The 20,375-nt window shown below is 39.5% G+C and overlaps 1 protein-coding gene across 3 annotated transcripts in view; it reads left to right on the top strand.

Moving 5' to 3' along the window:
• SCFD2 (sec1 family domain containing 2) overlaps positions 1 to 20,375 on the top strand; it is a 457,042-nt gene that overhangs the window by 83,775 nt on the left and 352,892 nt on the right. For all 3 annotated transcript variants that reach the window (XM_027599719.1, XM_027599718.1, XM_027599720.1), the window contains exon 3: positions 7,927 to 8,054. In XM_027599719.1, the coding sequence (XP_027455520.1) occupies positions 7,927 to 8,054 (128 nt within the window). The remainder of the gene's footprint in view (positions 1 to 7,926; positions 8,055 to 20,375) is intronic.

Below are 20,375 nucleotides of genomic sequence, written 5' to 3'. Positions count from 1 at the left end.
TATCATGGCAGTCCTTTCTGGCCTCCCAGGTCTCTGTGGATAGGTGTGCTGCCAGTCTTATGTTTCTACCATTGCAGGTTAAGTACCTCTTGTCCTGAGCTGCTTTCAGGATTTGCTCTTTGTCTCTGAAATTTGCAACCTTCACTATTATATGTCGAGGTGTTGACCTATTTTTATTGATTTTGAGGGGGGTTCTCTGTGCATCCTGGACTTGAATGCCTGCTTCCTTATCCAGATTAAAGAAGTTGTCAGCTATATTTTGCTCCAATATACCTTTCCCCCCACTCTCTCTCTCTTTCCTCTTCTTCTTGGACTGCAATTCTAATATTGTTTCACTTTATGGTATCACTTATCTCTCGGATTCTCCTCTTGAGATCAGGAGTTATCTCTGTCATTCTCAGCTTCTTTATTCTCCATCGTTTTGTCATCTGTATCACTAATTCTCTCTTCTGCCTCATTTATCCTAGCAGTTAGAGCCTCCATTTTTTATTGCATCTCATTAAAAGCCTTTTTGATTTTGACCTGATTAGATTTTAGTTCTTTTATTTCTCCAGAAAGGGATTCTCTCTAGTGTCTTCTAAGCTTTTTTCAAACCCAGCTAGTATATTTATAATCGTTAATCTGAATCCTGGTTCCATCATCTTTTATTCATACCAGTTAGGTCTCTGGCAGTCAGCAGTGCCTCTTGTTCTCTTTTTTGAGGGGAGTTTTTCCATCTTGTCATTCTGTCCAGGGAAGAATAGATGAACGAGAGAAGAAAATACTAAATAGCAACAATGATCCCAGAAAATTATACACTAAACACATCAGAAGAGACCAGAAACTGAGAAGAAAAAAAAAAAGAGAGAACATAATCTGACAGGTGAACAGAACAAAGCAATACACTAGATACACTAGATCCTGAGTGTATTTTGGTCTGTTAGAAAAGATCCCAAAATTGTAAAGAAAGAAAAACTCATACACACACACACACACACACACATAATTAGATAAAATGAAAGGATAGAATGTAACTGTAAAAATGAAAATTAAAAAGGACTTAGAAAAAAAGAAAGAATATAATCAGACAGATGAGTAGAGTAGAGCAATACACTCTATTCTGGGTGTATTTTGTCCTGTTTGTTAGAAGAAACTACATACCAAAATTATAAAGAAAGAAAAACTTGTACATATACAAAAATGAAATTAAATACAATTAAAGAATAGAGTGTAATTTCAAAAATGACAATTAAAAAAGACTTAAGAAAAGAGTTGGTGGGGTGCCTAGGTGGCTCAGTTGGTTAAGTGTCTGCCTTCGGCTCTGGTCACGAACCCAGCATCCTGGGATCGAGCCCCGCATCTGGCTCCTTGTTCAGTGGGGAGCCTGCTTCTCCCTCTCCCTCTGCCTATCTGCCTACTTGTGATCTCTCTCTCTCTGTCAAATAAATAAAATCTTAAAAAAAAAAAAAAGAAAGAAAAGAGTTGGTAAAATAAATTAGTTGAAAAGGAATAAGAAAAAAAAAATTAAAATTGAAAGACTAAAGAATCATGAGAAGAAACCCTGAATTCTATATTCTTTTTTCCCCTAGTGCTGGAATTTTGTAGTTCTCATTGATCGGTAAACTTGGTCTTAGCCAGCTGGATGTTCCTGCTGATCTTCTGGAGGAGGGGCCTGCTGCACTGAATCTCAGGTTTCTTTGCCCCAGGCAGAACTGCACCGCCCTTGCCAGGGGTCAGGCTACTTAAGCGGCTCCAGATTGCTCTATGTGGCTTTTGTTTCCTGAAGGCTTTCTGTGCTCCTTTAGAGTATAAAAATAAAAATGGCCCCATCCCCCATCTCCAGCCCCAGAACTGAAAAATCTTGGCCCCACTCCTCAGTGTGCCCTCAGGGAAAAGCAGTCAATCACTTCTGTCTCCCTGCACTATGTTCACCCAGCCCGTGACCAAGTGTTTTTATCTCGGGCACCTGACCCTGTTTGGAGTCTGCAAACTTTGCAGCCTCCTGCACCTCGCACCCATGCTGCTTCTCCTGGGGGAAGGAAGGAGGGTCTCACCTCGTTTTGCCACTTGCTGGGCTCGGAGAGTGGTAGCCCGACTGTTGATGGCAACACCAAACTGAGAGCCCACTCCTGGGCTCGCTGATGGCAGCCAGCTTCCCTGCTCTGATGCCTGCGAACTCTGCCATGCTCAGGCATCCTGTTCTTTCTGTAACCCTGGGGATCCTGAGACTACACTGTCCCACCTAGCATTCTGCCCCTCTTCGCCACCCGAGTCTTTCAGGCAGAGACGTCCCTCACCAGAGCAGATTTCTAAAAGTTCTGCATTTGCGCTCTGCTGCTCTATCACTTTCTGGTAGCTTGCTTAGGGAGGCTTCCTCCTACTGCGATTTATCTTCCCATATATCGCCTTGGAGTCACTTCTCTGTACCTCCTACCTTGCCAGAAGGGGTCAATTTTCTATTTGTAGAATTGCAGTAATTCTTGTCTTAGGTCTCTCGTTGAGTTCACAGGTTTAATAGCTCTCTAGCAGAATCCTAGGGATCAGATGAAAGTAGGGTCCCCTACTCCTCCACCATCTTCTCCTTCCTCCTGTGATATTGCTTAAAACAAAATGTGCCAAATTCTGAGAGCAAACTTTTCTTGCTTCATGAGGTAATATGGATCTACTTCACTCTTCACTCTATTCCATTCTATCTTATGTGAGGCCTACATATAAACTTAAAAGGAGAATAGAAGATATATTCAGGATTAGAAAAGAAAACCGACATGAAGACTTTAAAATTACTGACATTCTATGCAATCGATTCTCTTTGATGATTTGCATAATACAGGCATGGCAAGGTTTAGTAGAAAGATAAGTGAGCTCAGAAGCCAGTTGTCTGGGGGTGAGTCCTGGTTTTGCCACTTACAGGTTGAATGTACTTAAGTAAGTCATTTGGCTTCTCTGAGGCTCTTTAAATTGGGGCAGCGATCATGGCTTAGCTCATGATGTGAGGATCAAATGAGACATAAGAAATTGTTGTGTAGATTCCTAAATGCTTCTAAAAGAGAAGGTAGTGGTGGTATTTAAAAGTATTTTTAAATATTATATTTTATTTACCTTTCAAAAATCTGTCTTAAGTTAGCCATGAAATAAAGAAACAAGCTGTTTTGGGGCGGGTCTGATTAAAATGATGTTGCCCAGCTGTTCCTGAATTTAAGGCAAAAGACTAAGCAAGAGGAGGTAAGTTTATAGTTGAGCATAAAGGGTTTAGATTAGGTATGAGTAGGATCCAATAGCAGTTTGATTTGTTTGAAGCTGTAGTGTTTTTCTGAGAAATATTATAAAATTTTCTCTAGGTGCCTTCAAAAATGAAAAATAGATTTTCATGTGTTTGCGTTGGGTGAGGTAGTGTCCTACTGAAGATGTAAAGGTGATTAATTTACTACCATCTCTAATGTTCACCTCTACCCCAAACGTCATACATCCACTTTATGTCAGTCTGGAAATATTTATGGAATCTGAACTCTTCATAAAAGTAACAATTCTAGTTTTAAAATATCCTGTTGTGTGTAGTTTGCAGAATTTCAGTATAATTAATGAGACAAGAAGCTGGCATAGAAGTCATTGATTAAAAACCTTCCTTAATTTTAGCCATTCTGACAGGTGTAAAGTGGTATCTGATCAGAGTTTTGATTTGTATTTCCCCGATGATGAGTGATGTTGAGCCTCTTTTCATGTGTCTGTTGGCCATCCACATGTCTTCTTTGGAAAAACATCTATTCGTGTTTCTGCCTATTTTTTAACTGGATTATTTGTTTTAAAAATTTTTGTTTCCTATAGCTGTAAGTCTTGAGGTAATCTATAGAAAAGTTTCTTATTTTATTCCTGAAAATCAAAATTCTTTACATCAGCATGTCATATACAGGAGGATTGCTTGAGTTGGAGTTTTCAATATTTCAGTGTGTATCATGAATTCTGTATTAGGTATTGCTGAACTATTCATATTAGAAAATGAAGCTACTGGCAGTATTTATCCATACATATACATATATGTATATGTACTTCCAAAGCAGGCTTTCTTCTATATCTTATGAGAAAATTCTGACCTTTGGTTTTTTTCTTATAACTACCACTGCTATTGCTATTGCTATGTTTATTGAACACTTAGTATGTGTCAGGCATTGTTCTAGGTGCTCTAGATATATTAACACCTTCAATTCTCATAATAATCCACTGACTAGGTACTATTATCATCCCCAAGTTAATGGAGGAGGAAACATGTGCAGAGAGATTAAGTAACTCTCCTGGGCTAACGAGTAGAACCAGACCCTTTATTGTTTGGTTCCAGAATGCATGCTTCTACAGTACTGCCTACCACTAGTCTATTATACTTGTTGTGATAGCACTCTGTGTATTGCTTATTCCATCATTAGGAAAATAGAACATTTGCACAGTTGGAAAGAATAAAGAATTGCACGAAATACACTGTTAAGATTATAGTGTGGATTTTAATTAACTTCTCTTGACTTTTAAAATTTGACATCAGGAGTTGATTTCATATGAAACTTCAATAGTGTGAAATGTCTATTGGATCAATTTTTATGAGCATATTAAAGAAAGGCCGTGATTAACTCCCACACTCAACTCAGATGCTGACATAAGAGTAAGTGTGTAAACTACGACGCAGCAGTAACAGAGTGACTTGGAGAAGAAGTGGGTGCAGGACACAGCAGAGCTGCCAGTAAGTACAATTTGATCCCCTTTAGTGCCAGTCATTCAGAGAGCCAGAATTTGTTCATGCATGTTAACTTGGTAAACTTAAAATGACCATGTATGATGTGGGGTCGGTTTGGTGTGTTTAGGAAACTGTTTTGTTCAGGAAGAAACATTAGAAACTGTCACACATATCCAGACAATCAGAATTGTTTATATCAGCAAAATAATTTTCAAGGAAACATGACCTGAGTCTGCATCAGTGTTAGAGATCATGGAAACCTTATGTATTTCTTATAAAATGTTTCAATAGAAAACAGCCAGATCCTGTAAGCCCATGTGACTTTAATACATATGAACAAATCAGGATTGTATGAAAAAAATACTCAGTGTCATTAAGTGAAGTAGCTGAATATATTACAAACCCTTGATCACATTGACAATATCATAGCAGTAGTCAACAACCATAACAATAATTGTGAATCAGGAAAGTGCTTTATGTGCATTATCATATTTAACCCTCTCACAGGATGAGAAAATGGAGGGAAACAGTTACATGCACACGGTTATACAATTAGCAAGCGTTATTCATTCACTTATTCAGTATTTATTGAGTATACCTACCATGGAGCCTGGCACCGTTCTAGGGAGTGGGGACTTAGCAATGAGTAAAACAAGGACCTACTTTCCGAGAAGGACCTTACCTTCTGGGAGGGAGATAGACAACAAACAGATAAACATGGAAGCATATGCTCAGTCAGATGATAATAAAGATTATGTAGAACAGTAAGGCCCAGGAAGGGGGAGGAGTGCCAGGGTAAGGTGCCCGGATGGGCTGTCGTTACTTCTTTATATGGGATAGTAAGGGGCAACCTCTCTGATAAGGCAACGTTTCAGCAGACACTGGAAGAGAGAGAGGGATATTTGTAGAGGAAGAACATTCCTGGCAAGGGAGAAGAGGTCCCTGTGCTTGGAGTGCCTGAGGAAGGTCAGAGAGGCTGTGTAGTTGCTAGGAGTGAAGGGGAGAATGGTCAGAGTTTGAACCCAGATTTTATCTGACCCCAAAGCCCACATTTTAACCACTGCACTAATCTGATGGGCCAATCACAGTATTACATAGCCTACTGCGATTTTGGAGACATTCTGTATTAGCAAAATGCATACTCTCATAGAAAAGAGGAGGGCAGTGAAGTTCTACTCTAGAAGTTGTGTGTTGAGTTGAGAATATGTGAGAAATCCGTGTGGCTTGGGGAGAGGTGCTTTGGAGAACAAAAGGTAGGGAACAATTGTGGACCATAAATTGGGGAACCTGGGAGTATACCTCCCCTGCTCAGAATACTTTAGTGGTTCTCTATTGCCTTTGGAGTTTTGGGGACACTGTAGCATTCCCAAAGCCCCATAGGATATGGACCTAGTTTTGAATGATAATAAAGACCATTTTCATTACTGCTAAGCTATGCTGCTCTTTTCAGAATGTGAAATCATTGCATACTCCTTGGCTTCCTGTCACCTACGGAAGGATAAGCCTTGGCAGGGAGCGCAGGGCCATATGTAGAGTAGCTCCTTCCTCCACTCTTACCCTTCCTTCTGCTGCCCCTCCCTTGCATCCAGGCATGGAGCAAAACAGGACTCTTCAGTGCCATGTATGTGGGACTTTGTACTGAAATGAAATGTCTGAAATGTCCTTCTCCCTCTTGTTTTCTTGTTTACTGATGGAGATTTCTATATCCTTGAAGACTTGATCACTTTCCTTCCCAGGCTGAGTTACAACTTCTTGCCGTGGCTGCCCTCAGAACTTACAGATCTCTGTACTTGCTCATCATTTCCAGTGGAAATCATTCTTTGAGTCCAGGATTAGAGCCCTTGCTCTGTGCTACCAGAAAAATCTATGCAAGCATGGACCTGCTTCTTATCACATTTTGGGGGGGGGGCGGAATTTTTCAGCCTCTTCTTTCAGACTCTAAGTCATTGAGAGCGTGTGCCTCATTCTGATCTATGTTGCAACCACTGAGATGAGCACTTGGCATATAGATTACCAGCTCATTCAAATTAAACTTAGAATATTGGATGCTGAGTTATAATGATGACAGTTTTGATCAGAGCAAAACAAGTAGAATATGTTGAGCAGTGATGTCAGTTCACTCAGAAAAAAATAGATGGTAATAAAAACAGTACTACTAAATGAAAGATTATTGTGTGCCAGATATTAAACTCAGTGCTGCAACACATCATTCCATTATTCTAAATGAAATTCAAACTTGAAAGATACACCTTATTAGGTATAACTTTCAAGTTAAATTAATGTCATATTAGATATAACTTTTAAAACTAAACTCTAAAAAATGCATTCATTTTCAAACTGTTGCTCACTGGATGGTAGGAGGTGTTAGTGGGGCTTTAAGTGGAGGGAAAATGTCCTTAGAAAGGGACAGACGTCAGCTTTGTTTTTTTATACTCCGTTTTTAAAGCGTTACTACAAATGTGTATACTTGGCTACATGCAGAGATCTTCCGGAAAGAACACTGTACTCATTTATAATTTGGACATGGCATGGTGGGTGAGACAGAGGGCTGTTGGAAAAGTGAGCCCAGATGAGACCCTGCATAATGCAGTGCTTCGTGCTGGATCAACGGTTAATTGTAAAGGCTTCAGAAGTGCCATCCTTACAACCTAAGGCCCAAAGTGGGCTACTTAAGGCCACGGTCACTTAGCCTAATTCCTGACTTTCATTCAGTACAAAACCCATTCATTAGGAAGTCTATTGAGTAGTTTTTAAACAGGAATTCTCATTGCTGATTGCTTTGTGTTTCCCTGACAAGTATGCTATCTCAAACATATAAGCTTATAATCACTGATAAATCATTTTTAGACATGTTTTTAATTTGGGCTTACAAACCATTTATATGTTACTCTAGCAATGTTGAATTATACTCTGAAATATTTTTGAATGCAAATCTCAAAACAATTTATCATACACTTTTCTCACACTTCTCATAACACAATGTAGCTTTTCTTCCCACCCTCCCCCCCAAAAAAAGGGGGTGTTGATTTTATTATTTCCTTAATTTCTCAATATTTTGTGCTGAGTAAAGTGGATTAGATATTCTTTATTTAATCTTAGTACTTAAGGCCTATCAGAAGGAGAGTCTATATTAGTGTTCAGAAAGGATATTTAAGAAATTATTTTCCTTTTGACTCTTCTCGTTATCCAGTAGACATTTATTCTAAAGCTCTTTTGTGGTTTTATTGCAGTGACCCAGCTGCCAGAGCTCTGTGGGAAGCCTTACTGAGCACCAAGCACAAAGAGGCAGTGATGGAAGTCCGGAGACATCTAGTGGAAGCAGCAAGCAGAGAAAACCTGCCAATCAAGATGAGTATGGGTAAGCATGTCCACCTCTAGGACAGACAGTAACCACGGGCTCTGAGGAAGTTGATTTGAGTTTCTCTGAACTGTGGGCCAATCTAGCCAGCTTGGCATCTCAGTGAAAGTATCGAAGACATTTGTAAACTGTTGAAAGAGTAGGCAAGGAGTAGGGACACACTGCCCTCAGGGGTCAGCAATGACCCTCCTTTTTAGACTCAACTTTGGGAATGAACTCCTTCCCTTCCTCACTCCCTCCCTCAACTTCCTTCCTTCCTTCCTCTCTCTCTCTTTCTTTCCACAGTTCTAGATACACATTAATAACAAGTGTGTTTACTATGTAGAGTTCCTTATCCATGAGAAGGGGTAAAACAAGAATAGATTCATATTGTGAATCAAGAAAAGTAGGATTGCACAAAGGTTTTGGTGATAAGGTTAATTTGTATTGCAGTTCCATGATGTAACCTAACGGTGCTATCACAGAGCATAAATCAATTTTTGTTGCTCAATATAGGACTCTTGAAAGGTCAACACACTTTACTTTCTAAAGGACTGTATCTTTTTAAAAATATCAAAGCCAGAAATAAATTGTTAAAAAGGACAGGTAACCCCATGAATTCAAATGTAAATGTTTGAGTTTTCTGTTGACCAAAGGGGAGAAAAAAGCCTCAGATGAAATGATTTACATTCTCCCCAAACTCTAGACATGGGGAGAGAAAAAAGAAGGAAAGATACAGACAGTTGTTAGCAAACTTTGGTTGTAAGAAGGACTGAAAACATTGGCCGAAATCACACTTTATCCATGTGCCAACTGTAATTTGGCAAAAGCTTAACAGTGTGGCTCTCCGTTTCTGCTTCCTATCACTAGTCAGAATTTCTGGTGTGTCTCATTTTCATATACCAACAGATGTATCACCATGAACAGTAAGAAAAGATCTGGAGCTTAAACATAATAAAACATTGGTATTTGAAAATTCCTTATCACATAGCTTATCATAAAAAAAAAATCATGCTATGCTCTCTTAAATGGCTGGAGTGCTTTTCCTAACACCATTTAAAACTATGAAATATGCTTTAAACTATGTACTATTCTCCCAACCCCTATTGTAAATTCTACTGAAGTATACATTTTTCTGTGATAGAGGTTTCTAATACTTTTGAGACATTAAACAGAAATTTTAATTCAAGATTGAGGATTCTCTTGTATTTAAATCGACTAAGAGTGATCCCATGATTCTAACCTCAGATCTTAAATATAAAATTTCTCAGTACAAGGTAAAATCATATTAAAACCTTATGAACATCAATAGAAGGAAACACCATTCTGGGAAAGGAAAAAAGCTTAATTGCTAAAACAAAGAAAAAGTTGATTTTACCATTTCACATATAAACACATGCTGTATTTCCGAGAGCTTGTTATTAAATTGTCAGGTAGCTAAATAAATGTGTTCCAGAAAAGTGATTTTTAAAACATTGTAAACTGAATTGATTTTTTTCCCACTGGCTTTCAAGATGAAAAATGTATCCTGAAAGTACAAAAGAGATGGACTCTGAGAAACCCATTTGTTTGGATCCAAAAGGTCCATTTACAGAAGAAATGAGTGGAAGATGCCTGTCTCAGTTTCTACATCTTACACAGAAGCTGTGTCTCTGGAGTCCATCTGTGGTTGGAGGGTCTTCACCAGTTTGTCCTCTTGCTCTCCGCCGAATGGACATACTTTGTAGTGTTTCATGGGTGGCGGGAAGATCACATTGGAGCTGAAGGAAAGCAGATCTCTATGACATCTTTCTTTTGCAGCCAGATTTCTTGGCAAAGTATTCTGTGCTTGATTTCTTCTGTTTCTTCATTATTTTCTGGCTTATTAATCTAGTGCAGTTGTCTTCTGACACTTTTTTGCTAAATGCTAAGTGAAATAAGTCAAGCAGAGAAAGCCAATTATCATATGCTTTCACTTATTTGTGGAACATAAGGAATAGCAGGGAGGACATTAGGAGAAGGAAGGGAAAAATGAGGGGGGAAATTGGAGGGAGAGATGAACCATGAGAGACTATGGACTCCGAGAGACAAACTGAGGGTTCTGGAGGAGAGGGGGTGGGGGATGGGTTAGCCCGGTGATGGGTATTAAAGAGGGCGCGTCCTGCGTGGAGCACTGGGTGTTATGCACAAACAATGAGTCGTGGATCACTACATCCCAAACTAATGATGTAATGTATGGTGACTAACATAACGTAAAAAAAAAAAAAAAAAAAAAAAAGCCTCCCAGACCACTAAATAGCAGCTTGTTTTTCTCAGTCCACATCCTCCTTGACTCCTTTGTAGCACTCGCTTCTAGACTCACTGCTGCCTTGTGCACGTGACTATGATGGGGTGCAAAGCCAGCCATGTCTGGTTCTGTCACTGAACAGCCAGACTTCAGTTTCACTATCCAGAAAAATAGGGAAAATACTTATCTCCTGGAATATTGAAGGGGAAAGAAAGCTCTGAGCACAGTGAAGGTTGTAACGGAAGCAGACTGGGATCGGTTTGCAGTGGGCCTGGAAGCAGAAGTCTGGGAGAAGGAATCTGCATGGGAAACCAGATTATAAGAAGGTTGTTTGGCGAGAGGGCAATCAAAGCAGACAAACCGAGTTCGATGATTTTCCCCTTTCTTTCTGGGAAATATGCTTACTCATTCTTCCCAATTCACTTGTCCTTTTCTAGTCTTTATGCTGAGTATCTCCCTTTTGATAACATATTCTCTCTTTATGCAGAATTCTAAATAGGTTTCCCATTTTCAGCTTAGTTATGATTACATCTGTCACCTTGTCCCTGAGTCTGTTCACCCCCCAAATCACCTTGCTTGTATTTGGGACTTCCAAGCTTCTGTGGTCACTTCTGTAGAAAAATTTCTTGAGCCACATTTCCAGATGATAATCTGATCCATTACACTGAGATACATCTTAATTTACTCTGCAAGTCCTGGGCACTGTAGTGTCGCTTCATATACCATTAAATGGGATGAGTTCTTTCAACCGTTTGTGAAAAGAGGCCTTTTGCACCCTTTACCATCGCAGTTGCCTCCAGTTTGGAGCCATAGACAGAGCCCTAGTTTGTTCATGTCCCTCTGAAAATGTGATGTCCAGAGCTGAAGAACAGTGTCTTGGTCTTCACCTCTTTTTGGATACTATACTTCTCCTAATGAAGCTCCAGATGAGATTAGTGAGTTTTGCTTCCCACCAATGCCACACTTACTATCATTTCCTCCTTTACCACTTCATACTACTGGCTTTAAAAAACAGCAATAAATCAAAGCCCTCTACAGTCTTACTCAATCTATACTTTTTTCAACATCATTGAGGATACTGTGTTTCCTTTATTGGTACTTGAGTTCATCCAGTTCTGACTGGATAACAACTACACTTTGATCACATTAATATCTTTTGCCCTCATTTTGGAGAATTTTGTCTGGGACTAAGGGGAGCATGTGTGCATATACATCCGTGTGCGTGTGTGTGTGTGTGAAATGAGCGGGGAAGTTGTCAAACGGCAAAAAACCCAGTAAGACCCACATACCATGTGATATATGGTAATTTATAAAAGATGAGAAAATCTGGGTGCCTCATAGGACACATACACGGATTATTAACGGTCACACTTCCTTGTCTTCATATAGACGCTGTTACCACAATTTGAGGAATCGGGAAGGGAAATGATTTTTTAACATTTTTTTTTTTAAGATTTTAGATGTTTATTTTTTTTTAAGATTTATTTATTTGAAAGAGAGAATGAGAGAGAAAGAGCACATGAGAGGCGGGAGGGTCAGAGGGAGAAGCAGACTCTCTGCCGAGCAGGGAGCCCGATGCGGGACTCGATCCTGGGAGTCCAGGATCATGACCTGAGCCGAAGGCAGTCACCGAACCAACTGAGCCACCCAGGCACCCTAACAGTTTTTTTTTTTTTAAGTTTTATTTACTTATTTGTCAGAGAGAGAGAGCACAAGCAGGGAGAGCAGTGGGCAGAAGGAGAAGCAGGTTCCCCGCTGAGCAGGGAGCCCGATGTGGGACTCGGACCTGAGCTGAAGGCAGCCGCTTAACCAACTGATCCAGCGAGGCGCCCCTTAGCAGAGTTTTACATGGTTTGTTTCATGCAGTCCTTTCAATAATCTTTTGAATTTGGTACTTTTTTTTTTTTACTCCCATTTCACAGACAGGGAAAACTGAGACCCAAAAAGGTGCTATTTCTTTTCCAGGATTCCCGTGCCAGTTGTGAAGTTATTGTCTCTCAGCTCTCACCTCACCCTTCCCCTCTGTGATGCCCCGGCTGGCTCCCTGCTAGAGGGAGATGGCAAGGCTGGCAGGGAAGGAGCCACGTGCCCCTTTCTCTCTGCTTCCTGCAGCCTTTCCTTCTGCTCGTCAGGGTCAGGCGGGCACCCCGGCACCACAGCAGTGCGGGGCCGCGTGGTCGTAGCGGCTGAATCTGCTGTGCAGTCCGCCGCCCGGTGCAGGAGCGGCTTCGTGCGCCTGCCCCTGCAGAGGTGCCTGCGCAGCCGAGGAGGACTCGGTTCTCGGACGTCTGAGTTTCAGTCACTACGTCCCTGTGTTTCTCAGTTTTAATAATTCCAGCCTCTTCCCTTTGTTTCCTCCGTCCAGTGGTGGGATCTGCTTCCAACAGCTGCCACGGCCACGATACCCTGGAGTTCTCTTTGTACCCTGTCAGGGATGCAGTTAACAGTTTTGCACATTACGTTTTCTCTGTTCAGATAACTGCTGTGTCTTCTGCCTGTCTGGGCCCAGACTGATACAGTCTTACAGCAAGTAAGCCAGGATACAAACCTGGGTCTGCTGATTTCTGTATCAGGCCTGTTTCTAGATAGAGGAATCAAACTACTGAGACACAGAGATGATTGTGCCATTGGTCTGCTGATTTCTGTATCAGGCCTGTTTCTAGATAGAGGAATCAAACTACTGAGACACAGAGATGATTGTGCCATTCCTGCGCTTAAAACCCTTGGGTGGGCCCCCACTGCCTCAAGAGAGTGGCCGACCTCCTCAGCGTGCTGATTATAAAATTCCTCTGCCTTCTGGCTGGATGTTTTCCCCATCCTTTCCCGCTGCCTTCCCTCCCTTCTCCCCATACCTCAGCAGGAACTCCTGCAGAGCCAGATCTTTCTTGTCTTTGCCTGCGATCTTCCCATTTGATTGTCCCTGCAGATCCACATTCCCTTTCTCTACTGTGCTTCTGGAGACTAACCATTTTGGACTACCTCAACAGGCTTCCTTGTCCTTGACCTCTCAGGTAGATTCGGCCAATGGGAGGCACCCACAGGGGTTTTAGAGGGTGAGAGGAGAATGTCTGTTAGGGTATCATTTATCTGTCTTCTTCCTTGCCAGGATGCGACTGGTTGCATCCTTCTACTTGTCCCTTGTTGATTTCCTTAACTTGCATTCTTGTAAAAAGTCCCATCATTAAGCTTGCCTTATTTTCCTTGTTTGAGTGTGCCATCTCTTTCCTGCCAAGACCTTGACTAATATAACCACTCACTTTCGAGTGCACACATACACACACACACACACACATCTTTCTTTTCAAAGCCCATCTTTTCAGGATCTAATGTAGAAGTCACTTTCTCTGTGAAACCATATCTAATCTCCTTCTGCTCTTCTTCCTATGCCCTTCCTCAGCAGGCTGAATTGATTACTCTGGCTTCTGAGGACCCACAGCTCTTTTTCTTGTTGCACTTAACCACAGTGCATTGTAGCTAAATGTGTGTGGATCTGAAACCTGCTAGGTAGTGTCCATATCATATTCTTCCCTGGCTGTTTAGCTTGGTACATAGAGGATGGCTTAGTACTTGGGAATGGATTGCTTAATGAGTGTGGATGAGTAATAGAGGGACAATGGCTATTTCCACTTTCACTTACATGCATTAATATTTCTATTTACAAATTTCCTTTCTGATAATTCTTGTTCCTTTTGATGTGTGTGTAGGATCCAATCATGTCTTCTCCCTTGGGTTCTTTTTCTTTTCTTTTTTTTTTTTTTAAAGATTTTATTGATTTATTTATTTGAGAGAGAGAGAGCGTGCATGTGCACGAATTGGGGGAGAGGCAGAGGAAGAGGGACAAGCAAACTCCCCACTGAGCAGGGAGCCTGATGCAGGGCTTGATCTCAGGACCCTGAAATCATGAACCTAGCTGAAGTCAGACACTTAACTGACTGAGCCACCCAAGTGTCCTCCTTGGGTTCTTTTCCCTTGGTCATCATGTCACTCTGCTCTTCTGATTATCTTCCTCTTTTTTTTTTTTAATTAGTTTCAGGGATAGAATTTAGTGATTCATCAGTTGCATATAACACCCAGTGCTCATTATATCAAATGCCCTCCTTAATGCCCATCACTCAATTATCCCTTCCCCCTACCCACCTCCCCTCCAGCAAACCTCAGTTTGTTTCCTAGAGTTCAGCGTCTCTTATGGTTTGCCTCCCTTTTAATTTTTATCTTATTTTATTTTTCCTTCCCTCCCCCTATGTTCATCTGTTTTTTTCTTAATTCCACATATGAGTGAAATCATATGGTATTTGTCTTTCTCTGACTGACTGATTTTGGTTAGCATTGTACCCTCTAGTTCCATCCATGTTGTTACAAATAGCAAGATTTTAGTTTTTTGATGGCTGTGTAAAATTCCATTGTGTGTGTGTGTGTATAAATATAAATATATATATGTATATATATATCACATCTTCTTTATCCATTCGTCTGTCGATGGACATCTGGACTCTTTCCATATTTTGGTTATTGTGGACATTGCTGCTATAAACATTGGGGTGCAGGTGCCCCTTTGAATCACTGTTTGTATCCTTTGGATAAATACCTAGTAGTGCAATTGCTGGGTTGTAGGGTAGTTCTATATTTAACTTTTTGAGGAACCTCCATACTGTTTTCCAGAGTGGCTGCACCAGCTTGCATTCCCACCAACAGTGTAGGAGGGTTCCCCTTTCTCCGCATCCTCGCCAACATCTGTCATTTCCTAACTTGTTAATTTTAGCCCTTCTGACTGGTGTGAGGTGGTATCTCGTGTTTTGTTCATTTGTTTGTTTTAGTTTCAGAGGTAGAGTTTAGTGATTCATCAGTTGCAAATAACACCCAGTGCTCTTTACATCAAGTGCCCTCCTTAATGCCCATCATCCAGATACCCCATCCCCCTACCCACCTCCCCTCCAGCAACCCTCAGTTTGTTTCCTGTAGTTAAGTCTCTTATGGTTTGTGTCCCCCTCTGATTTTGTCTTATTTTATTTTTCCTTTCCTTCCCCTATGTTCATCTGTTTTGTTTCTTAAATTCCGCATATGAGTGAAATCATATGATAATTGTTTTTCTCTGACTTATTTCGCTTAGCATAATACTCTCTAGTTCCATCCACATCATTGTAAATGGTAAGATTTCATATTTTTAGATGGTTAAGTAATATTCTGTTGTGTGTATGTGTGTGTATATATATATCACATCTTCTTTATCCATTCATCTGTCGATGGACATCTGGGCTCTTTCCATAGTTTGGCTATTGTGGACATCGCTACTATAAATATTGGGGTGCAGGTGCCCCTTTGGATCACTATGTTCGTATCCTTTGGGTCAATACCAGCAATTGCACTACTAGGTATTTATCATCATGGTTTTGATTTGTATTTCCCTAATGCTGAGTGACACTGAGTACTTTTTCATGTGTCTTTTGGCCATTTGGTTGTCTTCTTTGGAGAAATGTCTGTTCATTTCTTGATTGGATTCTTTGTTCTTTGGGTGTTGAGTTTGACAAGTTCTTTATAGATTTTGGATATTAGCTCTTTGTCTGATAAGACATTTGCAAATATCTTCTCTCATTCCATAGTTGCCTTTTAGTTTTGTTGGCTGTTTTCTTTGCTGTGTAAAAGGTTTTTATCTTGATGAAGTCCCAATAGTTAATTTTTGTTTTTGTTTCTCTTGCCTTTGGAGACATATCTAGCAAGAAGTTGCTGCGATTGATGTCAAAGAGGTTGCTGCCTGTGTTCTCGTCAAGGATTTTGATGGATTACTGTCTCACATTTAGGTCTTTCATCCATTTTGAGTCTATTTTTGTGTATGGTATAAGGAAATGGTCTAGTTTCATTCTTCTGTGTGTGGCTGTCCAATTTTCCCAACACCATTTGTTGAAGAGACTGTCTTTTTTCCATTGGATATTCTTTCCTGCTTTGTCAAAGATTAGTTGACCATAGAGTTGAGAGTCCATTTCTGGGTTCTCTATTCTGTTCCATTGATCTATGTGTCTGTTTTTGTGCCACTACCATATTGTCTTGATGATTACAGCTTTGTAATAGAGCTTGAAGTCTGGAATTGTGATGGCCTCCAGCTTTGGTTTTCTTTTTCAACATTCCTTTGGCTATTCAGGGTCTTTTCTGGTTCCATACAAATTTTAGGATTGTTTGTTCCAGCTCTGTGAAGTATGTTGATGGTATTTTGATAGGGATTGCATTGAATGTGTGTATATTGCTTTGGGTAGCATAGACATTTTAACAATATTTGTTCTTCCAGTCCATGGGCATGGAACATTTTTCCATTTCTTTTGTGTCTTCCTTAATTTCTTTCATGAGTGTTCTGTAGTTTTCAGAGTAGAGATCCTTTACCTTTTTTGGCTAGATTTATTCCTAGGTTTCTTATGGTTTGGAGTTTAGTTGTAAATGGGATTGATTCCTTGATTTTTCTTTCTTCTGCCTCATTGTTAGGGGCGTTGTTAGTGTATAGAAACACAGCCGACTTCTGTGCATTGATTTTTAAATCTTGCCACTTTGCTGAATTCCTGTATGAATTCTAGCAATTTTGGGATGGAGTCTTTTGGGTTTTCTACATAGAGTATCATGTCATCTGCAAAGAGTGGAGGTTTGACTTCTTTGCTGATTTGGATGCCTTTTATTTCTTTTTGCTGGCTGATGCTGAGGCTAGGACTTCCAGTACTATGCTGAACAACAGTGGTGAGAGTGGACATCCCTGCCATGTTCCGGACCTTAGGGGAAAACCTCTCAATTTTCCCCACTGAGAATGATATTTGCTGTGGGTTTTTCATATATGGCTTTAATGATATTGAGGTATGTTCCTTCTATCCCTATACTGCAGAGAGTTTTTATTAACAAAGGGTGCTGTATTTTGTCAAATGCTTTTTCTGCATCTATTGAGACGATCATATGGTTCTTGTCCTCTCTTTTGATAATGTGGTTTATCACATTGATTGATTTGTGGATGCTGAACCACCCTTGCAGCCCAGGAATAAATCCCACTTGGTTGTGGTGAATAATCCTTTTAATGTACTGTTGGATCCTATTAGCTAGTATCTTGGCAAGAATTTTTGCATCCATGTTCATCATGGATATTGGTCTGTAATTCTCCTTTTTGATGGGGTCTTTGTCTGGTTTTGGGATCAAGGTAATGCTGGCCTCATAGAATGACTTTGGGAGTTTTCCTTCCATTTCTATTTTTTGAAACAGTTTCAGAAGAATAGGTGTTAATTCTTCTTTATATGTTTGGTAGAATTCTGCTGGGAGGCCATCCCTGATTATCTTCTTTTTTCTGATAATTGTTCAATGCCTTCTGTTACTTACTTCTAGTTTCCTAGAAGACTAGATATTTTTGTATTCCCTGTCATGCCTTGTACATAGATACTCAGTTAATGATTGATACTGATCTTAAACCCTACTTCTATCCCTCCCTTCCCCACAAAAAACTGAAATACCCATTCAGTCTCATGGCTTTATCTTATCTAACACTTTCTCCAGCGTATCTCTCATCCCCTCCCATCCTCTCTAATAGACAGCATCTTATGTTCCTGTTGGTACTGTTTTTGTTCATATTGCTATTGCAGCAGTTACTACCAGACCCTGAGTAGTTGGGGCTGAGAATTTTTGCCTGTGCTTCTTAGTATTCTCCACACCTAACACAAGACTTTGAACTTACTCTATGCCCAATAAATGTTCATGAAATTAATAAGTACATTTTTGAATTAATACTATCAGTTGGTATTTGTTATATACTTGTTTGAGGGATTGCTTTTTCTATCACTGTCTTGTGGAATCCAAGGGTTACATTGATTTAGAACACTAGTTCTCAAACGTTTTGGTCTTAGAACCCCTTTACATTCTTAAAAATTATTGAGGACCCCACAGACTTTTGTTTATGTGGATTATATCTATTGACTCTTTGATAGGTAGAAAATATTCCATTAGAAATTCAAGCAGGGACAATTTTTAAAAATATTTATTAATATAAAAATACGGTAAACCTATTACGTGTGAACATGAGTGATGTTTTTATGAAAAATAACTGTTTTCTAAAACAAAATAATGTACAGTAGCACTGTTTTACATTTTTGTGCCACCTCTAATGTCTGGTTTAAAAGAAGACAGCTGTGTTCTCTTGTTTTCTTCTTCATTTAATCTGTTATGATACAGTATTTTGGATGAAATGTATAAAAATAAATGGCCCTAGAAAGATATATATTTGGAAAAAGGAGGACTATTTTAATACCTTTTCAGAAAATTGAAGGTATTCTTCTTTGATACTACACCAGCTTTACAAGAGGCAATTTCTTACATTTAATCACATTGTGAAATATGAAACTGTATCATTGGATTTTCCATACTGTATTACATTAAAAGCCATTGATCTCTCTTGTGCTTTAAATGGGTATTTTATACACACATTGTTCATACCATGTGCATTAGTCACTTGGAAAATGTTGGTTCTCTAAATTATGCAGATCTTCCGGTTGTTGACAGATATTATATAAAACATATTTGTTGCTATCCCAATTAAATCATTAGAAAATGTTTAATTATTTGGAATATAAAGATATAGGGGCAGATATAAGCTTTCCAAAATTATAAATTTCACATGAAAACTTGACTTTTGCTCTTGACAATACAAACCATCATTGTCCTTGAAGTGACAGGCCCACTTCATTCATTTTTTGGGAAAATGTATAAAGGATCAGTTTTTCATTTGTGTTTCCCAGTAAAAATTGTGTGTCATGAAAACAGAGGCTAGTTCATTTCACAACTCAAGTAATCGCCCTAGTGCTTTTCCTCAATCCAGTCATTGTACTTCAGTTTGTACCAGAAGTGCTTTTTGTATATTTCCCATTTCTTTACACAGGATATTGATGTTTTCTTAAGGGTTGAGATTTGATAAAATTAACAGCATTTACAGTTTCATCATGACCATTCTGAAGTGAAACTGACTACTTGTGTAATTCAGCACCACTGCCTGTATTGGTGTGAGGTCCCCAGCTCTTTACCCACCATTGTTTTTGTACCACGTGTAAACACTGCAGAGTAACAAAATCCAGTAACATCTTAGTACTATTATGAGAATAACTTTGGCTTTTTTGACTACCTGATAGTGTCTCAGGAAGCCAGAGGTCTGTGGATCATCTTTGAGAACCATCATTTAAAAGAATTCCACATTCCGTGGGATATAAGATTGGCACAATTTCCTAGAGATCATTGGAATCATGGTTGGGTGTCAAAATGGAAGGGGAGAAAGCTCACTGAAGTTTTCTCTGTATATTATCCAGATCTACAGGTAATAGACTATCATTTTTATTCATTTAAAAGATATTTATTATCTGCACATATTACATATTAAGTCCTTATAGGGGATAAGAAATGTATAAAATATTTTGTCTTCAAATGAATAAGCCATTTAACTTTTCTGAGTCTGTTTCTCCATCTGCAAAATGGGGGCTTAGCAGATTATCTGGTAATCTGATAATTAGATGAGGTGATTTATATGAAACATAGTGTTTGTGAAATTCAAGGTATTCTGTATAAGCAGGGTATAGTATGATGGAATTATTTATTGTCTCCTGGGCAGGTAAGTCACATTATAAACATAATGACCAATGGTCATGCAACTGCCACATGTGGGGGTGGAATTATTCTGTGTCAAGGATTTGCTCCCTGATCATCTCAGTTGGAAAATGTGTGGCTAGAGTAATGGTTTCTAGAAGCGAAAGTAGAGTTTGGGATTTAGTTACCTAGTGATTATGTTGAAACCTAAGTAGTGAATTTCTAAAGGAAATATAAGGTTGATCAACTAGAGAGAGAAGGTAGAATGGTTGAGAAGAAGGGCTGAGGGCAGAGACCTAAAGACCCTCTCTTTAGGGGTATGAAGGTAGAGAATCTAGAGAAACAAGGTGTGCACTGAATTGATAATTAATAATGCCTGAACACTTTAAGGTCACTAAACAAATGCTTCCCTCTCATACTCCATCACCTAAAACAGAACTCAAGTTGCCTCTGCTTCTCTGTTTTCCTCATCGGCAAAATGGGAATCTGAATTT

The sequence above is a fragment of the Zalophus californianus genome, chromosome 2, assembly GCF_009762305.2.
Source record: "Zalophus californianus isolate mZalCal1 chromosome 2, mZalCal1.pri.v2, whole genome shotgun sequence".
Classification (NCBI taxonomy): Eukaryota; Metazoa; Chordata; class Mammalia; order Carnivora; family Otariidae; genus Zalophus; species Zalophus californianus.
Note: the sequence above shows the minus strand (reverse complement) of the source record. Positions and strands in the feature narration are given on the sequence as shown.